This window comes from Myotis daubentonii, chromosome 2, assembly GCF_963259705.1.
Source record: "Myotis daubentonii chromosome 2, mMyoDau2.1, whole genome shotgun sequence".
Taxonomy (NCBI): domain Eukaryota; kingdom Metazoa; phylum Chordata; class Mammalia; order Chiroptera; family Vespertilionidae; genus Myotis; species Myotis daubentonii.
In genome coordinates, this window is record NC_081841.1 from 103,273,513 (window position 1) to 103,295,283 (window position 21,771).

General features: G+C 41.2%; 1 protein-coding gene across 2 annotated transcripts in view; it reads right to left on the reverse strand.

Moving 5' to 3' along the window:
• Positions 1 to 21,771, reverse strand: part of FLT1 (fms related receptor tyrosine kinase 1) — a 204,800-nt gene that overhangs the window by 163,343 nt on the left and 19,686 nt on the right. For both annotated transcript variants that reach the window (XM_059684051.1, XM_059684052.1), the window contains exons 2-3: positions 7,736 to 7,832; positions 7,126 to 7,349 (exon numbers count right to left, since the gene is read on the reverse strand). In XM_059684051.1, the coding sequence (XP_059540034.1) occupies positions 7,126 to 7,349; positions 7,736 to 7,832 (321 nt within the window). The remainder of the gene's footprint in view (positions 1 to 7,125; positions 7,350 to 7,735; positions 7,833 to 21,771) is intronic.

The following is a 21,771-nucleotide window of genomic DNA, read 5'->3' on the forward strand; positions in this document are numbered from 1 at the left end:
TGGATCAGTTGGTTGAGTGTCGTCCCATGCACCAAGAGGTGGCCAGCTTGGTTCCCTGTCAAGACACATGCCCAGGTTGCGGGCTCGATCCTCAACAGGGGGCATGCAGGAGGCAGCTGAACAATGTTTCTATCTCATGATGTTTCTTTCTCTCCCTTTTCCCTCCCTCTCCTTCTCTAAAATTAATAAACACACACAAACACACACACAGTGAAAGGAGGAAGCAAGAGAGAAGTGCTATGATGTGAAAAGGCTTTGAAATGGACTGGGTCATGAGCCAAGGTTTATGGGAAGGTGGCCTCTAAAATCTGGAAGATGCCAGGGAATTCTCCCCTGGAGCCTCCAGAAGGAACCCAGCCTTGACTTCAGCTCACTAGACCTGCATCAGAACTCTGGCCTCAAGAACTGAAAAATAAGTCTTGTTTTAAGCTACTATGTTTGTGGAGATCTGCTGCAGCGGCAGTAAGAAACAAATACAGGAGCAAAGGCATCAGAGGTCAAGCTTGCCCTACCAGACCTCAGCCCCACTTTCAGGTGGAAGACCCATGAAGACATCCCCTGGGCCTGGGCCTGGGCCTGGGCCTGGGCCTGCATGGGAGGCAGGCTGAACCCTAGGGACTCAGGAGGCCCCCTTATGGTCCCATCTGCAGGGTGTGCCTGTGGACAATCAGAGAAGGGTCAGGGTTTGAGCTGCAGAGGTTGTGGGGCAATTTGGAGGGGGGCTTTGATGCTGGCTCTGCCCCCAGCTTGCCATGTGACTCCCCAACCCCCTTCCAGGCCCCAGCCCCTTTCCAGGCCCCATATTTTCCTTCTTTCTTTTCTGGATGCCTTCAATTCCGCAGACTTGCTGAGCCAAGCTCATCACAGCCCTGGGCGAAGGGGTGAAGGTAGGTAGGGCTCAGACTCCGGCCCTGGGCGCTCACACAGGCTATGAGAGGACAGTTCTGAGGCAGACTGGAAAGGGCCCCATGGACAGGAGGTGTTGAAAACATTTTTCTTAAAAAAACTTTTAAATTGATTTTTAGAGAGAGAGGAAGGGAGAGGGAGAGAGAGAGAAACATTGCTGTGAGAGTGAAACATTGATTGGCTGCCTCCTGCACACCTCCCACTGGGGATCAATCCTGCAACCTGGGCATGTGCCCTGACCAGGGATTGAACCAGCAACCCTTAGTTGTATAGGTCAATGCCCAACCAACTGAGTTACTCTGGCCAGGGCAAAAACTTTTAAACTTATTCTACCAAGTTCCACAATAAGAAAGACATTTTACATAACACACACACACACACACACACACACTCATATGTATTTTACATATATGTGGGTATAATGTATATGTGAAAGTACGTGTATAAAATGAATACAAAAGCTTTATGAAAAAAGAATTTTCACTAAACAATGCTTACCCATACCTTTTGCAATATATTTGGACATTTTTCTTTCTATTCTGATTTTTTTTTTAAAAAATGCTGATTACACCCACTAATTGGACTGCACAGCTCATTTAATGGGTTGGGGTGCACCTGCTCAGCTTAGTAAAGAGTGTGGTGTCTCTTATCTATGCTTGTGAGCTACAATGCAGCAGTGAAACCCTGTGCAGGTAGATGGTGCCAACACAAGCGCAGTCCCCATTAGGGGACAACACAAAGCACTTTGAGATCAGGATTTGTTTCAGAAAAACACTCTGAAACCAGCTTAACTTATTCCTCAAAAGAAAAGGAAAAAACTGAATTTGAAATAAAAAACTTAATAACTATATAATGTATATTCTCAAAGATTAAAACAACAACTAATTCATTGTTTGAAGGCAATGACTGAAACTCCAGTGTGGTGGGAATAGCCCTAACCCAGGGCCTGACCTGGGTCCTCTCCCAGCTTGTCACTTATTAGCTCTGTCCGTTGTGTGCAGGTCACTGGGGCTGTTTTCTCATGTATCAAATGGAAGAAATAACACCAACTTCGTTTATCTCAGAGATAATTATGGAAAAGCTCTTCGGGAAAATCTGAAGTGCTGTACAAGTGAGTACATTGAATTCTCAGAATGTCTGTGCTGTTAGTACTTTTATTTACTTAAGGTCCCATGGCCAGGCAGGACATTTTCTAAGTATAATTATGTGAAAGCATAATGATTATTCTCTCCCAGAATATCTGAGTGGTTAGAACTTCTGCTACTTTCCAATTACATACACAGTGTGTCTGATCGTTTTCCACCTGAAATTAAGCTGCTACTCAAATCTCATCAGTTTTATATAAGTGAGCGAACCAGTGGAGGAAAATCTGTTATGATAATGCCCCAACCCATTTGCTTAAATAGACGCAGAGAGAAAAGCAATCAAGTGAAGAGCAGCAGAAGAAAAGAGATGAGTTTCATTCAGAGGGAAGAGCTAGAATGCAACCACTCAACCATAGCACTCCCCCCAATATTCCTCCTTTCAATTATAATTTTCCAGAGAAGACATTACACTTAAATAGCCCTGAAAGTCTTGGGCTTGGAGAGGTACAGGCTGACTTCATGTGTGGGGAACTCAACACGTCAAGTTCGAGGTCTTCCTAACTAAATTGGAGACACTGACAAAGTATTACAAACGTTGGAGATGCCATTAAAAACTTTCTGGTCAGTTTTCCTTACTTTAGCAGGGGTGGGCAAACTTTTTGACTCGAGGGCCACAATGGGTTCTTAAACTGGACTGGAGGGCCTGAACAAAAGCATGGATGGAGTGTTTGTGTGAACTAATATAAATTCAAAGTAAACATCATTACATAAAAGGGTACGGTCTTTTTTGTTTTTAGTTTTATTCATTTCAAACGGGCCGGATCCGGCCCATGGGCCGTAGTTTGCCCATGACTGCTTTAGAGTCACAACTCAGATGGTACAATAATAATTTCAATGAAATCTTCTAACCTGTAGAAAAGGCTCGGCTGGAGCCAATTTCTCCTCCCACCACTGAGACTGAGGAAGAAAACCAGCCACCTCACGCTGCTGCCATCACTTCCCCCACTGCCCACGTAGCTGCGTGTGAAGGGGCCTCAGGTCTTTCACACTAAGATGAAGAGAAGACTTCATGGGTCATTGTGAGATTTACTAGCATGATGTAAATAAAACCATGTGCTTAAATGAGAAGAAACTATAAATGTTTATTTATGTTTATTAATAAAAGAATTTATTAAAGGAAATTTTAATTTATCAGACAATTCAGTAATAAAGTAGTTAAATATAATTACTTGGTTGACTAAATTGACTTAATGAATTGTCAGAGGCTTTGCGGGTTTATACAAGCAGTGATGATACAGTGGTGATCCTGACTTTCCTGTACACTCCATACTAGAGGAATGTTCACATAAGTGCTCATGTGGGAGCTGTGCCTATTACACAGCAGGCAACCACTAGCGTCTAATAGTGTGTTCATCATCCCTACACTGCAGATAAAGCTATGCAGCCCTGATTCTTTTTCTTAGAACCCTATCAGGCTACAAATCTATACCTTTTCAAAAGATATGTCTATGGTGCTCCTCTATGGCTACTATTATTAATTTAAGATCTTTTAGTATTAGTGCTATTGAAAAGAATCGGTCTTATAATTTTTCCAATGAACTTATATAATAGAGCACTTTATATGACCTATATAGTGGCCGGCAAACTGCGGCTCGCAAGCCACATGCGGCTCTTTGGCCCCTTGAGTGTGGCTCTTCCACAAAATACCGACTACTGCGCATGGGCCACGAAGTTTCAATCACACTGTACATGCGCACCCGCACGTGATATTTTGTGGAACAGCCACACTCAAGGGGCCAAAGAGCCACATGTGGCTTGCGAGCCGCAGTTTGCCGTCCACTGTCCTATACTAATGTCCTATGAAATACAACTAGTGCATTTCACAATCCTTCTCCAAGAACACAGCCTTTGAAATAGACCATTTCCTGGTGTCTAACCAGACTGTACAAGAGTTTTGAGATATTGGGACTTGTAATTTTATGCTAATGTTTCTGGACTATGCAGAACAGTAGGGATGATAAATATGAGACACAATGGCCATTACTCTCCCTCCCAAACTAATAGCAGACATCTATCATTAGTCATGGCACTCTTTGTACTTAGCCTGGAATTTATCCTCAGTGTCAATTTCAACAGAGTATTTATTCTACACAGTCTGTTAATCCCTTCCTATATTCATTGAACAAATATTACTGAATTCTTACTATAGGCAGGCACTGTACCAGGGAAGCACATTGCAGATAAAGGCATTTACATAGGCATGGACCTTGCCCTCATGGGGCTGAGGTTACCAATTGATTTGACACCCAAAGTAATGATTTCCGGCCAGATCTGCTTTGTTGTATAGTTTAAATGGAAATAATTCTAAACAGCCAAGTTCTCCCCTACTATCAAAGGGACTGAAGAAGTTGGGTTCTGTATGACCTTACCTACTGGCTCCATAAACCCATGAGGTCTGTTGAACAGTATAGAAATTAAAGATGAAAAGAGTTGAACGTTATTTTTTGGAGAAATTGAAAGAGAGATGGTTATCTTTTACTTATTTAAGTATTTGATTTGCAGGTCATATTATGATAAACCTATAGGAAGTCATTTATGAGAATTTTAGTATTAATGAATTTTACCCCACTCCCCTAGAAAGACAGGGATAAAGTGTTTTGTGTGCGTGTGTTTTTTTCCTTTACAAGTGCCAGAAAACACATAACCTACTGTGTGGAACTAGAGAAAGAGACAGATGTCTGCATATATACCCTTTCCCACCACTGTCAAACCTGTGTCTGCTTTCTCCCTGAGCTGCAAAAGTACATGTCTGAAAGTCTCTCCTTAATTCTGCACCTTTTCCGCCCTACCTGGCTTCCTGCCTGTCATTGCCCTTCCCACCTGTAGCAGAGGCTCACTTCCCTTGGCAAAGATCCCTGCCTACTTCCTCATATTTGTAAGTGGGGTGATTGCACTCCTAGGTCCCAGGTTTGATTCATGGTCAAGAACACATAACTCGGTTGCAGGTTCATCACAATCGGGGCACATGCAGGAGGCAACCAGTTGATGTGTCTCGGTGTGTCTCTCTCACATTGATGTTTCTCTCTCTCTAAATCTTTCTCTCTTCCCACCTCCCTTCCATTCTCGCTCTAAAGATCAATAGAAAAAAATAACCTTGGGTGAGGATTAAAAAAAAATATATTACTTCCAATATCACACAATTGTTCTACTGTCTATGAATCTGCTAATTACACATCATGCTCCGGTAAAACATTGTCTAATCGCCTTATTTCAAAAATTCAAAAAGATTCCCACCAAAATGCAATTCTATGTTCTGCCTCCAATGCAAGAATCCCGCTCTTTCACTCATCCCATAATACATGATGTGTATGTAGGCTACTGAAATGTATGGTTGGTTGTTTTGCTATGCTTTTTAATTTGCTTTTGTGCTTAAGATGCCTACTAATTTTGCTTTATGTTCTCTAGGGCCTCATTTAAAAAAAAAAAGTCCCTGCCAAGGAAGAACAAATTAACAGGCCCTCTTCCTTATTCTTCTTCAGGGATCCATTTCTACCATCAATTTTTATTTCTTTAAGGAGTTTGCACTTCTTCCCTCCAAATATTGCTTTTTTTATTCGCTAAGGAAAATAGTACCATCCGATATAATAAAAGGCTAATATGCAAATAGATCAAACAGAACAACTGGAACCGAACAACCAAACAACCGGTCGCTATGATGTGCGCTGACCACGAGGGGATGTGTGCGGAACATGGCGGGCTTTGACCGTGGTCGGATGGTGGAGCAGGTGAGTGGGGGCACCAGACCAAGGCAAGGGCGCCAGTCACTGTCATCAGGGTGAGTCTCTGGTGGTTACTAAAAATTCTTTGCTCCCACGCCCTGTGGTCCCGCCCGGTGCTTGCACCTACAGCCGGCGCCAGAGCCACCGCTTGCACCCACTGTCGGTGCCTGACACTAGTCCCAATCACTCAGCGCCATCAGCAGGTGTGAGTGGCAGCTGCTGGCCCTGATCATCTCTGAGGGCTTCTCCACCTCCCCCTGCTCCTGAGGGGCGATCGGGCAGTAGCTACCGCTCGCACCTGCTATGGGTGCCAGCCCCAATTGCTCTACGCTGTCAGAAGGTGCAAGCGGGGCTGGCACCGTCAGCGTGTGGAAGTGGAAGTGGTGGGAGTGGGTCTGCCGGCAGACAGGAGACTGGGCCATGGTGGGAGGGACCAGGCAGGGGCACAGAGGATGGGCCAAGACCAGCCCTGTGCCTACCGCAGCCGTGCAGCCCACAGTTCCTTTCAAGGTGCATGAATTTGTGCACTAGGCCCCTAGTTAAAATTATAACTGAAAAATGAATCATTTTTACCTTTTGCCCTTATTTTCCCTATATAATGGCACTTGCCAACTCTTATATCATTATACTTGCTTAAGGAACGTGAACTCATACAACTTCACCAACTGGAACCAATTTTGTAGCATTCAAGAGACAATTAGGAACATTACATTTATAAATTTAGTAAAAAGAACAACATTTTACAATTTTAACGTGTAAGAGCATGCAGTTGTGTTAAGGGACAAAAAATATTTTGTATTCTATTTTGGACTTCTCAGTAATCAAGAGAGAGAACTAAAATTTTGTCATTTATTCATCCAACTATGAGCCAGTCAGGATACTGTTTTGTGAACAAAATAGGAATCTCTCCCTTCAGGGAGAATACAATGGATCGACCAATCCATGAAAATTCTAATTGAAATAAACACTCAGGAAATGCATTAAAAATGCATTCTAGCCCGGCTGGTGTAGCTCAGTGGTTGAGCATTAACCCATGAACCAGGAGGTCACTGGTTCGATTCCCGATCAGGGCACATGCCCGGGTTGCAGCCTCAATCCCCAATATGGGGCGTGCAGGAGGTAGCAATCAATGATTCTCTCTCATCCTTGATGTTTCTATCTCTTTCTCCCTCTCCCTTCCTCTCTGAAATCAACAAAAAAATATATTTTTAAAAAATGCATTCTAAAAATGTCTACCTCTTCCCAGGGCCTTTTCTTTCCCACCCCCTAGGAAAGCTCCCTTTCCAATGGGACAGGGTAGGTTTATGACTTCAGAGAAGCTATAAAAAACAAAATGTAGAAAATGGAAGTCTTACCATTAATAAATATATAGATTGTAGATTCTGTTAGCTTGTTCTTTGAAGTAGGAGATAGATACTTGCAGCTGTAGAAGCCAGTGTCGTTTGCCTCGGCTGTGGTCAAGGTCAAAGTGCTGCAGAACTGCCTGCCGCCCCTTCCACAGGCATATTTAGTTATGTTCAGCCTTTTGCTTTCCTTACTCACTGTTTCAGGCAAAGACCACGAGTGGTCTGCTTTCCCCCTGCAATCACAGATAAGAAAATAAAACACTATTAGGGCTGGGGCCAGCTCCGAGGCACCCATCTCATTAGGCAGCACTATTCTGAGGTCCTTTCTTACATGTAGTCATCTCTCTCTTTACAGAAAAGCGAGGCATTAGGCAAAGCTTTGCAACAACTCAGATGAAAGATGCAAAAATGTTTCGGGCATCCCTTCCCCTGTTTGCCTTTGAGTGAGTGAGGCTCTTCAGGAGGTGAATTACCTCCATGTGAAGCAGGACACATGTGGTTTGCACTTTGCAAATCACAAGAGACCACTGAAGTCTCTACTTTTCTACTCTGAGAGGGGACCTTTCTACTTCGCCTTAGGAGGGGCAGCCAGAGTATCCCCAAACTGGCAGTCACTTACCTGCATTTGATAGATAGCTTCTTGCCTGCTTGTATGACATGCTGGGTGCCATTTAAATTCAGTTCAGGACTTCTTAATTTTGAGTCTGAACTAGATCCTGAAAAATAAATTTTTAAAATGTATTATTTGCAAATTGCCCTCTCATCTTTTTTTTTTAAAGTCATATCTTTCCATAAAGGTGACTTTTCATCTTTAACTTAACTTTCATATGCAGAAAGGTGCACCTAATACAAAGTTCTCTTAATTCACTACTTTTTTCTAGTCCAACTCAGACTTGTGAATATTACATATCCTTTTATACAAAATGATTTAAATAATATCAAAAGCCCATTAATTTAGAACATGAATAGATTTATACATGGTTCAAAAAGCAATTACATTAAGACCACAAGAGTGTGAACCAAAAGGGGGCAACATACTAAACCTGAGAGGAGGCCTGCATGGCAGCCTTACATACTGAGAGACCTAAAGTCATCACAGAGGATGGTCTGCACATCAAAGTTCCTAACCAAAAGTGGGTCGTGGTGGGTCAAGTCCTAGGCCTGTAGCCTCTTTGACAAAGGTCAATCAGTGAACCTGCCCATTGTTGTTGTTGTTGCATCTAACGTAACATTCCTTTGAAACATCAGAGTAGCCTCCTTTTCTAGACCCTTCAGGGCACAACCGCTGGCACCAGAGCAGGAGACCATGGAACCCCTCATCATCTTGTTCCCCAAATGCCATCTCTATGTGCAGTTAATGTTAAAACTATCCCATACATACCAATGTAACAGGAGTATGTATCTCCATTTGACTTTTTATCCAACCCCAGAGATTTCCCTGCTTTGCTTTCTCCCACCCCTTAATCTTCCACTAGTCGATTTCATGTAGCCCCCTTATGTCTCCTCCTTTGATTGTAATGCATAGAATAAGCTGCAAAACTGCCATTCTCTGGAGCATTTTTCAATCGGTTGAGATTTTGCTTCCTGGAAGTTGTCAGTTTTGCTCAAATAAACTTGAAAAATTCTTTATAGATTTGGATGTTTCTTATGTCGACAGTAGTAACTTATTAAAAACTCTCAGGATGAAATGTTATCCAAAGCATAGTTCTAATACCAGTTGGGTCAACTGTATATATGGCCTATCTTCTTTTCTGAATACAAAGCATACAAACTTTCCTGGGTTCTAAACAGAGCTCAGCCATTATTAAGCCATAATATTTTGGGCAAGTCATTTTCTTTCTGAACTGTTTTCCTCATTTGGAAAACTAATTCTAAAACCAAAATCAGTTTTAGAAGCCATTTGGTTTGTCTTATGTAATCTCTAAGTTCTCTCTATCATTGAACAGAAAAAAAAGGAACTGTTCACTCCTACGACATTTGACAAGCACATCTCATGAGGATTGTTGAGAGACAATAAAATAAACTGCAAACGTGCCTTACAATCTCTACATCTCTACACCTCCCAATGATAATATCCATCCTATTGACTGGCTGCGTGAGCCCGGACAAGTCATTCCTCTCCCCACAACTCAGTTCTCTTATCCGGAAAAAGAGAGCGTGGACTGGATAACCTTGGCTCTGACTTTCCATTACCAACAGTCCCTGTTTCAGGGCTACTTGAGCCACATATATGACAGAGGTTGATTCTCTCCTGAAGCTCTCATTGACTGGTCAGATGGAGCTCAGTAAGTTAATTGCTTTTTTCAGATCAATGAATATATCCTCAGGTGAGGATAAAAAAAAAAAAAACAAAAAGGAAAGTTCAGAAGAAATATGAAGAAGGGGAAAACAATGCCACAATCAGCAGTCTTCTAGAGGAGCAGTTACAGAGGGGCAAGGTTCTTGCATGCATCGCTCCAAGACCAGGCCAATGTGGCTGAGCAGATGGCTATGTGCTGGAGCGCAAGGAGCTGAGTTTTATCTGAGGACAATCAGGGCCCAGAAAGGCAAATAAATTGTCCTTCCTCTGATCTTAGCTCATATAATAAAGGTATTTGTTGCTCGAAAAAAAGAAAAAGAAAGATCTCTCCACCTCCTTCTCCTCTGCTCCCCACTGCCCCTCCTCACGTTCCTTCTCCTCTTCCGGCTGAGGCAGCGCAAGGTCTAGTAAAAGCCGTGGATTAGCAGGGATAAGGATTGGGGGAGGGAGAAAGATACTCTGGGAGGGAGGAAAGATACTCTGGGAGGGAGGAAAGATACTCTGGGAGGGAGGAAAGTTGGGTAGAGCCAATCTTAGGGAATATTTTTTACTTTAAAAAATAAATTTATACAATGGATTTCAAGGTGGAAGACTGAGCTGGACAGTCCCCCAGGTTTTAATGTTAGATCCCAGGTCAGAGAGATGAGATCTACATGTCAAATTCCACAGTCAAGTCTAGCAGTGCTCTCTAGTGTTTCTCTTGGGTCCTAATATCTAAAAAAACAAAAACTAGACTCAGTTAAAGGTCTGCAGAGCTGCATTTGAAATTTAATTCCTCCGTTTACTCACCATGTGGTTTTTGTCATTACTGAATTTGTTGCTCCTGTATTCTCCAGTGTAAAACTGGGGAACCCACGACCTTTCTCACAGGTGTTGTGTGTGGGCATGTATTTGCAAAGATATTAAAGGAACATTTTCTGCTTTTCTGGTGTTGCTGATGATATAAATTAATATTTTTAAAGTAACTTTTACATATAATAGGCCCTGGTATGAAATTACTACTAGAAAAAAATGGTTCAATATTAACTGAGTTAAATTAAAGTCACTGGCTTATATGGATATAATTGGTCTACCACATACCCCCCCCCCCCCAGAACAAGTCAACCCATTCAGGCACTCATATTTATGGGTTTCCTGAGGCAATGTCTAGCTCACAATTAGTGATGCATGAGTGCCGGGAGCCGGTCCATCCTTGCTGTTTCAAGGGACCTGGCATATATGGCATACGGTTCTTAATATGTTTTCTCACCTTCTTGGCGCTGTGTTTTAACCAAGGTCACCTCTCCTAGAAAGGTTGAATCCCCAGGTAGGGATTTTCCCCTGAAGTTAGGGAGGGAATAAAACCCCTCAACTAAGTGCCAGGCGGGTAATTAATCCCTTTAACTACGAACAATCATGCTTAAACTACATAATCTTTTCTCCCTGGAATAGAGATAAGAAACGCCCTAACCTTTGTAATAGAGATTGATAGGATTGAATCAACTGGTATAAATACAGTTGTAACAAGACAGAAACACGCAGAACTTAGAACAGAATCAAGAAGACAGAATCTACACGGAGCCTAGAGACAGAAGAACTTTGCTGGAGAGAGCATGCCGGAGGATCCTGGAGAGGGACTGGCCTCGGAGCCTAGAGACAGAGCCTAGCGGGAGAACATGGCAAGGGATCCTGGACTGAACCTGACTACAGAGATTGGCAGGAGAACCTGACTGGAGTACCTGGACAGAACCTCTCTGGAGAGCCTAAGCAGAACCTCTCTGGAGATCCAGACCAGAACTTGGCTGGAGATCCGGGCTAGAGATCCTGGCTAGGCTGCTGATCAACTGAACACTGTCTCGGTGCCCTTCCTTCTTCGCCGACTCCGTCCACACCTTTGGGGACCCCTGGACCCGCTGGGGCCGGACCCCGGCACATGAGCATGCTAGGCTTTTCTAAAGCCACAGCCAGTGCTTGCAAATACCTATCCTGAGAAATGTCTAGGCCAGAATAATTTCTGCCCTTCTTTATGGCATACAGTGCTGGGGATTTGGTTGAGCAATTGTTCGTGTGCTGGAAAAGACCCAGCACCACTTCCTGTGGAAAATTCTGGCAGTGCTTGCAGGTAAGCTGTGTGGCTTGTGTGGAGCTGAGGAGTTTTCTCATCTAGGAGAGACCACGGGGAAAAGGCTCCCTTTTCTGGTAGGTACGGGCCATTCCCACTGCCTGCAGCTTTGGTTTCCAAATCGAATGAATCTTTCTTTATCACCAGCAATCCTGACCCTAATCAGAGAGAACCTTTGACCTGAAAGGACCACCCACATGCCAGCAGAGAGAAGATCCAATGAAGAATATGCCACCTGCGCATTCCTCTCTTCACTCCCGTTCCATCCTCCAACCGAAAGAAGAAAATACAGCTGAGTGATTAAATAAGACATTGAGACAAAGATAGGATTATTGGAAAGAGTACAAGGAAAAGGCTAAGAAAAATATTTTTTATATAACTAATATAACTATATAACTAATAACTACATAACTAATCCCCACTGACATCAATTAACTTTGCACTTGGAATGAGGAAGCCAGATAAAAGAAGTTCATTAAAACAAAGGAAAGGAGAAGTATAAGGAAACTGTATTTCCAAGGAACTGGACCTGAGTACATCGCCATTCCTCAGTTAACAGGAAACTAGTTTCGTAAAGATCAATGAGGTGCCAAGATACAGTTTAACAAGAAAACTAATACTAAGAAAGTAAAAGAAAAGTGAAATATTTATTCTTCAAATGCTTTGAAATGACATTATGCCTTAAAATATTTATTCAAGGCAGTTTAACATCCGCATACTTGTTTGAGTAAAGAAGATTTAACTAACATGTTTTGGATTACCTACTGCATGTCAGATATGTTTTCTGTCTCAGTAGTGATATACATAAAGATATAAATATGTCCACATATGGCTCCATCTTCACACCATGCATAACTTAGTTTGATCTTCTCAGTAAGTAGCTTGGAATCACACTGCTCATTCAGAAACAAGTCCACATGATACCTCATTTCCAAGGGTGGAGTGCTACAATTTAACAATGACTTCCCCATTGTGAAGCTCAGATGGGGATCAAAACAGAATGCCATGGTAACCTAGAAGTCTGGTTTACAAGAATTATTGCCCTCTCAGTGAACTAGGGGGTCTGTGAACTATTGTTTTCTTCCAAGTCAACTACAATATAATTATGAGGTGCAAAAAAAATCTCCTTATATCAGGAAAGTTATTAAATAAACAAAAATCACAATGCAGAACATAGAAATAAGCTTGATCATATACTTCTTTATTAGAAAAAACTAGTAAGCAGTATGGGCTAATAGTATTAAAACGCAATATGTGTCCTTGGACTTAGATGAACACTGACATTGTGTTATCCTTGTCTAAATGTTATTTTCATTGTTTGTCTGTTCTGTATTATCTGGTAGGTAAGAAAGAGAATAGAACCTCATGACCCTTTAACAAAAACCCCTTCTCTCTCCACTGCCAAGTGTTGGGTAGAAGCCCCCAACACAGGCTGTCCTGTAATGCCACTCTCCATTCTCCACCTTCGTCTCATGACAGCAAATGCAACACTTTCTTGCACTTCAGTGGGAAGAGAGTAAAATTCCAAGGAAACTATAATTTTATTTTGCAACCAAATCCAAAGCACAAATGATTGAGGCTCTTTTTTCAAAGCTACCATGCTGGGTCCTAAAAGAGTGAACTCCCACTATAGGTCATGAGGAACCACACACAGCTCATCATTTTAAGGCTGAGAGAAGACTCACATGTAACATCTGACTGAAAGTACATGAAGAAAACTGCCATTTGCCCAGACAGCATGGCTCAGTGGTTGAGCGTCAACCTATGAACTAGGAGGTCATGGTTCAATTCCTCGTCAGGGCACATTCTGGGGTTGTGGGCTTGATCCCCAGTGTGGGGTGTGCCGGAGGCAGCCAATCAATGATTCTCATGATTGATGTTTCTATCTCTCTCTCCCTCTTTCTTCCTCTCTGAAATAAATAAAAATATACTGAAGAAAAACACACACAACTGCCATCTTATTGATCTAAGTGGAAAGTGCTTTTACTAGTTGAACGCTACCTCTAAACAAGTACCTCAGCTCCACTTCCTTCCAGATGCCTCTACTCTGTTGAAAAGGGACTTATTCAAATGCAAATCATGAAATGTCTATGCTTCTATTTTTCACTTAGTCAGTCTCCTCAACTCTGCTACTAACTAGCTCTGCTGTGACCATGGACAGGTCACATTTTTCATCTGCTAACAGAGGGGGCTGGATTTAGATTTTTACAATCCCTTCCAGGTTAAAATTCTGTGATTCTGAAATCACAGTAATTGATACCAAATATATAGTTTGAAATTGCATTCTAAAGATACTGATGACTAATAATAAGACAGATAACCCAATTTCAAATGGGCAAAGAATCTGAATAGACATTTTCCCAGTGAAGATATATAAATGGCCAATAAGCACATGCAAAGATACTGGATGTCAATAGTCATCAGGAAAATGCAAATCAAAACCACAGTGAGATACCACTTCACACCCACTAGGACAGCTTAAATAAAACAGACAGACAATAACAGTGTTGGTGAGGATATGGAGAAATTGGAGCCCTCATGTATTGCTGGTAAGCTTGTAAGTAGTGCAATCACTTTGGAAAACGGTATGGCAGTTCCTCAAATGGTTAAACATAATTTAAACATACAGTAGGGCCTTGACTTACGAGTGTCCCGACAAACGAGTTTTTCGAGATACGAGCCGTCTCTCGCCGATTTTTTGCTTTGAGTTGCGAGCTAAAATTCGGGTTAGAAGCCAGCTTCAGATACCCCACCGCTAGTTGGCGCAGTGAACGTCACAGTGAACGCCACAACATCAGCCCAGCATCACGTGTCTCACTCGTTCACTTTAAGATTTAACATACGAATAATTTGAGTTATGAGCTCCGTCACGGAACGAATTAAACTCGTAAGTCAAGGCCCCACTGTAAACCCAGGAACTCCACCCCTAGGCATCTAACCAAGAGAACTAAAAACATATCCTATATAATAAAAGCCCAGTGACTGAACAGTGGAATGACTAGAATGACTAGTTGACCAGTCGCTATGATGCACACTGACCACCAGGGGGCAGACGCTCAATGCAGGAGCTGCCCCCTGGTGGTCAGTGTGCTTCCACAGTGTGAGCACCACTCAGCTGACCCGGATGAGCAGCGCTCCCATTGCAGGCTGATCCCCGCTGGCCACTCCCCGACCAGTACACAAATCCCATGCACCGGGCCTCTAGTGTCCATATAAAAAACGAAACCATAGCAGCATTACTCATAATAGCCAAAAAGTGGAAACCTAAATGTAATACAGCCATACAGTGGAATATTATTTGGTAGTAAGAGGGAATGAAGTATTGATACATGTTACAACAGGGATGATCCTGAAAACTTCATTCTAGGGCACATGGAGAAAAGCCCACATGAGGACACAGTGAGAAGGCAGCCATCCACAAGCCGAAGAGAGAGGCCTCAGAAGAAATCAAACTTTCTGACACCTTTGAATCCAGTTTCTGATACCATGAGAAAATAAATCTTTCTTGTTTGAAAAACAAAGACAAAAACATTATGCTAAGTGAAAGAACACAGTCACAAAAGGCTACCGATTATATAATTTCTTTTATATGAAATGTCCAGAGCAGGCAAATCCACAGACACAGAGAGCAGATTGGTGATGTGGAAAGAGAGGAGTGGAGAGTGACTAATAGTGGGCATGGGGTTTCTTTGTAGGGTGATGAAAATGTTCTAAAATCAGATAGTAGTGAAGGTTGCATAAGTCTGTGAATATATTAAAAACTACCAAATTATACAATTTAAAACAGTGAGTTTTGCCCTAACCTGTTTGGCTCAGTGGCTAGAGCATCGGCCTGTGGACTCAAGGGTCCCAGGTTTGATTCCAGTCAAGGGCATGTACCTTGGTTGCGGGCACATCCCCAGTGGGGAGTGTGCAGGAGGCAGCTGATCAATGTTTCTCTCTCATTGATGTTTCTAACTCTCTATCCCTCTCCCTTCCTCTCTGTAAAAAATCAATAAATTAAAAAAAAATAAAACAGTGAGTTTTATGGTAGGTGAATCTTATCTCAATAAAGCTGTTATTAAAAAAAACAAAACTCGACTAAAGTAATCACAGAGTTAAGTTGAAGGCCTAGAATATCAAGCTATTTTGAACTTTGTTGGCACATATGACCCCATTGGTATTAGATTTTATGTTAGTTATTTTTCTGGCTCAAAGCTTTAGAAGGCTGATTTTAAAGAATTTTTCCTTCATGATCAATAACATCACTGTCTATGTATTAAAAGCTTTATAAACATACTGCAAAAAAATCACTGTTGCCCGATATCACAATCTTTTTATGAATTTAGTTTAATGTTAATTTTAAATCACTTCAAATTGTATATTTTTAATTTTAACTGAATTTTTATATAAAAAATTTTATTTAAATTGGAATTTTAACAGAGTCCCACTGAAAATTATATTGTGAGAGTTGTGTTCCCTTTTATATTAAAATTATTGATTTCTAATTTATTTTTTTTAATATGAAGCTCTGTACATTAGTTTTATTTCAAGTGACATACATCTGTCTTTGATTTCACATACCTTGTTTCCAATAGTGCATAATCCTATGTGATAAATGACCTCTTCAACTAAATATAAATCCCCAAGTATCATGTTTCTAAAATTTGATTTTAAGATTATGAGTCTCTACCAAGGTTGTGTGAGGTTAATTAAGCATAATTCATAATAAAAGATATTCTTTCCTCAAGATGTAGCTTATTAAAAGCTTCAGTCTCACACTAAATCTCATAAAATATATTTGGTTGCTGACAAGTGGGGGGGGGGGGGGGGTGTTAAGAATGCAATTGCAGATAAACCAAATTTCCAGAAACTACCAAAATGTTTTTTGAGATGCTAATTCCTGTAAGGCTCTAGCACTTCAGAAAAAGTTACATCTTGGTCTTGACCTCTGTGTCACGCCACATGAAAGTATTTATCGGGTAATTTGAATTGCACATTATAACCTAATACACTAATTAGCAAGAAGGCCTTCAGTATGTGCATTTTTCTTTCACTTCTGGGGTGATGGAGCAAGAGTCCAGGGTCCATGTTCCATCTACCAAGAGACTAAATCAAAGATGGGAAAACCAAGGGAATCTGTATGGCAGCATCCTAACTTGAGGGCCACAATTAACCATGACATCAGTTTAAAAAATGTTATTTTTCTCCCTAAACAACTGGCCTTAAATCAAGGAAGCACCTAAACAAATTAAAGAATGTTTACATAGATACATGCACACCTAGGTACCTACCTACCCGTATGCACACTTTTCTTAGTGAAAACGTCGTTTGCTTTGGGTGTGGTGGGGAGGTGGGTGTAGAAATGAAAGAGGTTTTTCGTGTGTGTGTCTTAGTCACATTCTTCATTTCTTCAGGCACAGAAAAAGCTTCTAGCGCGGGCTTTAGAAATGGATTGCATTGGACAATAGCAGTTTGAGATGAGCAAATATAACATACTATGCTAGGGTGGCTGTGTCATTGGCCTTAGAGTCAACCAAGGACCATGCTTAGGTGGCTGCTGTCCAGCAACAACCCAGGGTGAGGCAAAAGTGGGTTACAGTTGTTCATATGGAAAATAATATAATAATTAATAAATAATAATACAAGAATAAGTGCTGTGTTTCGTGTACTCACAACTATAAGCCTAGTTTTCCCCCAACCTGTACATTTAATTTGTAGAAAGTTGCTAATCCCAGGGATTTGCTATTTTCCCGGACATCTTTACGTTATGTTAAACGCACTATTTTACCACATGGACCCACAAAAAGAACTCACTGGCTTTTGCTTTTGGAGTGTTTGCTATTGTAAGTGATCCCAAAATTATTGGATTTGAAAGTGTCTGGTCTCCATGTTTTAGCATAAAATTTAAAGTAATCATTTATATAGCTTTATGTCTTAATTCAAGTGTAAAAAAAAAAGTGAAAAAACTTATTTTCAGTGTTTAATTTCAGGAGCCAGCAGTGCCACTACCCTATAGATACGTCCATTTAAATAATTCTGCTGTGGTTTGTTTAAAAGCTGCTTTACAGCTCATGTTTTAATTGTCGGTTGTCCCACACATAGCTTGTGCAGCGCATGGCACAAAGGACAATCCACAATGAGCCACTGCAGTGGGCAACATCTAAAACAGTCAGAAGCTGGACAGTATTCATTCCATCCAGGCATGGGCTATTGACTTCACTCATTTTTCCTTAAGCTTTATAAAAATTATTTAAAAGAAAAAAATTCTGCCTAACCGGTTTGGCTCAGTGGATAGAGCGTCAGCCTGTGGACTGAAAGGTCCCAGATTCAATTCCGGTCAAGGGCATGTACCTTGGTTGTGGGCACATCCCCAGTATGGGGTGTGCAGGAGGCAGCTGATCGATGTTTCTCTCTCATCGATGTTTCTAACTCTCTATCCCTCTCCCTTCCTCTCTGTAAAATCAATAAAATATATATTAAAAAAAGAAGAAAATTCTGTGTAGTTTGAGATGTTTACCATGAGAAAAGTACTTTAATAACATTGACATTCCTACTATCACTGTTTAAGAGTGGGCACGTCTTCACTATACCTCTCAGGTTTTCACTTGACACTGGCTTCTCGGAGGGTCATGGTTTAGCAGGGCACATTCATTTATCACCGGAACTGTCATCAGGCTACCATCAGGGGTCTACCCTCCCAATGACCTGTCCCATGCACAGCTCCTTTTCATGTGACATCAGAGTTAATTAAGGTCAGTCAGTGAGAAATCTGCTGGCCAAGGAGTTACCTTTTCCCCCCAAATGCTCTCCTCTTACACCACTGTCCTTTCATGGAATAGGTTGAGAAACCACCTCTGTAGAGCTGCCTAACATGTCATTTCAGTTTACCAGAAGATGTCATGGATGTTATCTGAGCTGCCTGGAGCAGGGGTCAAGATCTGGTTGACAGTGCATGAGACATAGCTTGGCAAGTATTCAGGAGAGAAGTCTGGTAGACCTTCATCTGGTTACAAAAGGGAGATGAACAGAATAAATGGTCTTTGTTCCCTAAAAATGTTGGGAGGACGGTTTCTTCTGTCAGGGAGGGCTTAGCCATGCTCCGTTTCCCTACAATAGCAAGAAATGCATTACATTTGAGGCATGCTCCCCACTGGTCTATGTTCAGAGGACTGTGGGGAGGCTGGGCCTGATGTCATCGGGTATAGAATGGATCATATCACCAGCAGTGTTATGCTATTTATTATTCATGTTGATTTCAGGCCAGAATATATTAACTTTCAGGTTGTGAACACCAGAAAAAGATTGCTTGGTAGAGGTGCAATTTCAATACACACATGCAATATACGCAAGACTGTGACAGAGTGCTTATTGCTGAAAGAGCATTCGGACATATGTGCATTAGAATAGTAGTAATATTATTAAAATGTTTGAACTTACACAGTTATTCACTTGCAAGCATCAGATTGTATGTATGCAACCCACGATTTAAAGGAAAATTTTCTTTGCTCTACAAGGCACTGGGATTACAGTTTGTTCTACCACCCAATATTTTACCAATTACTCTGTGTCCATTACTGTTGAATGCTAAAGTTCCAGGCGTCTATGGAGATGATGACAGCAGGTTTCTGAATTTCATGGACATGTTATTTGCATGAGCCCCTGTGGCTTCCTTTAGGAAGGAAAGCATCAGAGAAGATCTGGGTAATCAACTCAATATACTAGTAGAAGCTTGTCATATAATGAATGGTTAAAGTATATAAACTAGAATTGGAACTGTTAAATTTAGCTTAGCCACTGCCTATAACCTGTCATGTAACACAGATAACCTTCGGATTCACACAGTTTTTTCTAGGGGAAAAATATGGAGCTGTATGTTGTGATGCTATTAATTCACCAGAAAAAAAAATGCATCATGCTAATTTGCATTTTGAATTCAAAATAATGCCTTTAAAATGTGTATAATAAAATAAAGAAGAATAAGCAGGCAGGCAAACATGCACCTTAACAGTGTAGCTATTCATGCAAGAAAAAGCCGAAAATATTATGATAGCTAACCCAGTGTTTGGTCTGTTCTTTTCATATATTCTTCAAATTTATAATCAATTACAAATAATGAGAGTATGCTATCTGCTTTGCGTATAAAAATAGGGGAGAAATAAAAGGAGATTGGAAGGCTGAGAATGATAAACTTCTGACATTACTTTTTAAAAATATGTTTTTATTGATTTCAGAGAGGAAGGGAGAGGGAGAGAGAGATTGAAACATCAATGATGAGAGAGAATCATTCATTGACTGCCTCCTGCGCACCCCACACTGGGGATCAAGTGGGCACGTGCCCTGACAGGGAATCGAACCATGACCTCCTGGTTCATAGATTCAACCACTGAGCAACACTGGCTGGGCCTGACATTAAGTTTAAGTTTACTTGGACAGTTTATAAAATCCTAACTATATAGAAAACATTTTCTGGAGTACTTTAGACTGTCTATAAAGACAGTGCTTTATAAATTCACTCACTAAGAGGAAAGTTGAGATGTCTCTGTCTTTATAAACAATAATATACACAAAACTCTCTGATTTTTGAGATTTAAATGGCCAAGAATGTGCAATAAAGTGATTCATCATAAGGAAATTGAATTTTTGAAAGCTTTGCTAGCATACTTTCTAAGGCTCATTAAACACTATCCTTGACATTGTATTTCAATATTGTCAAAATCAGTTTTCTTCTACATTAAACTATTTGAAATATAATTGCTTTTCACTGAGCACACTTTGGAGTCTAAACCTGCTTAGACAACGGGATGGGTGTGTTGACTTAATGATTCTTTCTTAAAAATTGTAGGTTCCTTCAGTTTCCATGTTTTCTTACAACCTGACAAATTTACTTAGTAAATATTTGTAATAGCTGTTCCTTCTTAAGTTTTTACAAACTTTAAAAAAAATCTCATCTCAAATGGAATTAATGTTATATAAGTTTTGCTGGGAGTCATGGTTCTGGAAGGGAAAATAACCTATTAAAAGCAGTGTGCTTCCACCAGCGGTATCTCATCTTTAAAAAAATATAACTTACTGAATGTTTTTCACTCATTTCAGTATGTGATATGAAGACATTCCTGACAAACATCAAAGGACACTTTCTAGTCATTTGCACCCCAAACCTGGAGAACATTATGTTTAATTCTCAGGACATTTTTACTCATACACTTTCGTTAATCTATCTAGAACTTTGTTACTAGAATTAGTCTTTTTTATATCATCCAAGATACTATATCTCTGATGAAAAACAAAACAAAACACCGATTTCTGTTACCAGTTGGCCATCAACCTAACAGGCCTTAAAATAACATATGAATCAGCTCATTCTTGGGGACAAGGCCAGAACAAATAGAAGTTACATAAAGCCAGAAGGAAGAAGTCTATGGAGACATAGTAAGGTCCCTAGTATCAGTGCTGTCTGCACAAACTTAAACTACCCAACCCTCTGAAACAGGCCCATAACTCTAGGAATCTGGGAACTCCTCCCTCATTTGCCTATTACATTCCCATATGACCACTTCCTCTCACTCCCTCACCTTTTTGATTTCTCCAATCTTTAGCCTCAGTATTTATTCTCCCATTTAATATTTTAAGCATATACTAAGAGAAGCATATACTAAGAAGAAAAGATTGCTTTCTTTAAGTTTCTAACTTAGGCTGCATAATAAATAAGTAAAAAACTATGTATAGGTGTATGTAATTTCCTATTTATAAACTCCTTTTTATACAAATACTAGAGGCCTGGTGCACGAAAATTCGTGCACTGGGGGGCGGAGGTCCCTCAGCCCAGCCTGTGCCCTCTCACAGTCTGGGAGTCCTCAGGAGATGCCCTACTGATGGCTTAGGCCCGCTCCCCGAAGCCACAGTCTGGCCTCACTCTGCAGGAGGTGCCCAGATGGGCTGATGAGGGGATGGTGCCGGCCCCCCCATCGCCCCTCCACCACCGCTGGTCACTACCCCTCCCCCCCATTGCTATTATCTCCCTCTGCCCACTGGCACGCACCTTGGCTGGCCTGGTGCCGCCTAGTTGCTGCCCCGCCCCCCACCGACTGGTCGGTCTGCCGTTCAGTCAATGTGCATATTACGTTTTTATTATATAGTATAAAATTACATTCTATTTGTATGTTATCACAGGGAAGTACCAGCTGTGGAGGTAGCTAACCCAGCCCAGGGAGTGAGGAACTTCTCTCAGAAGAATGATATTGAAGGTAAGGTCTGAAGAATGAGTGCGTGTGTG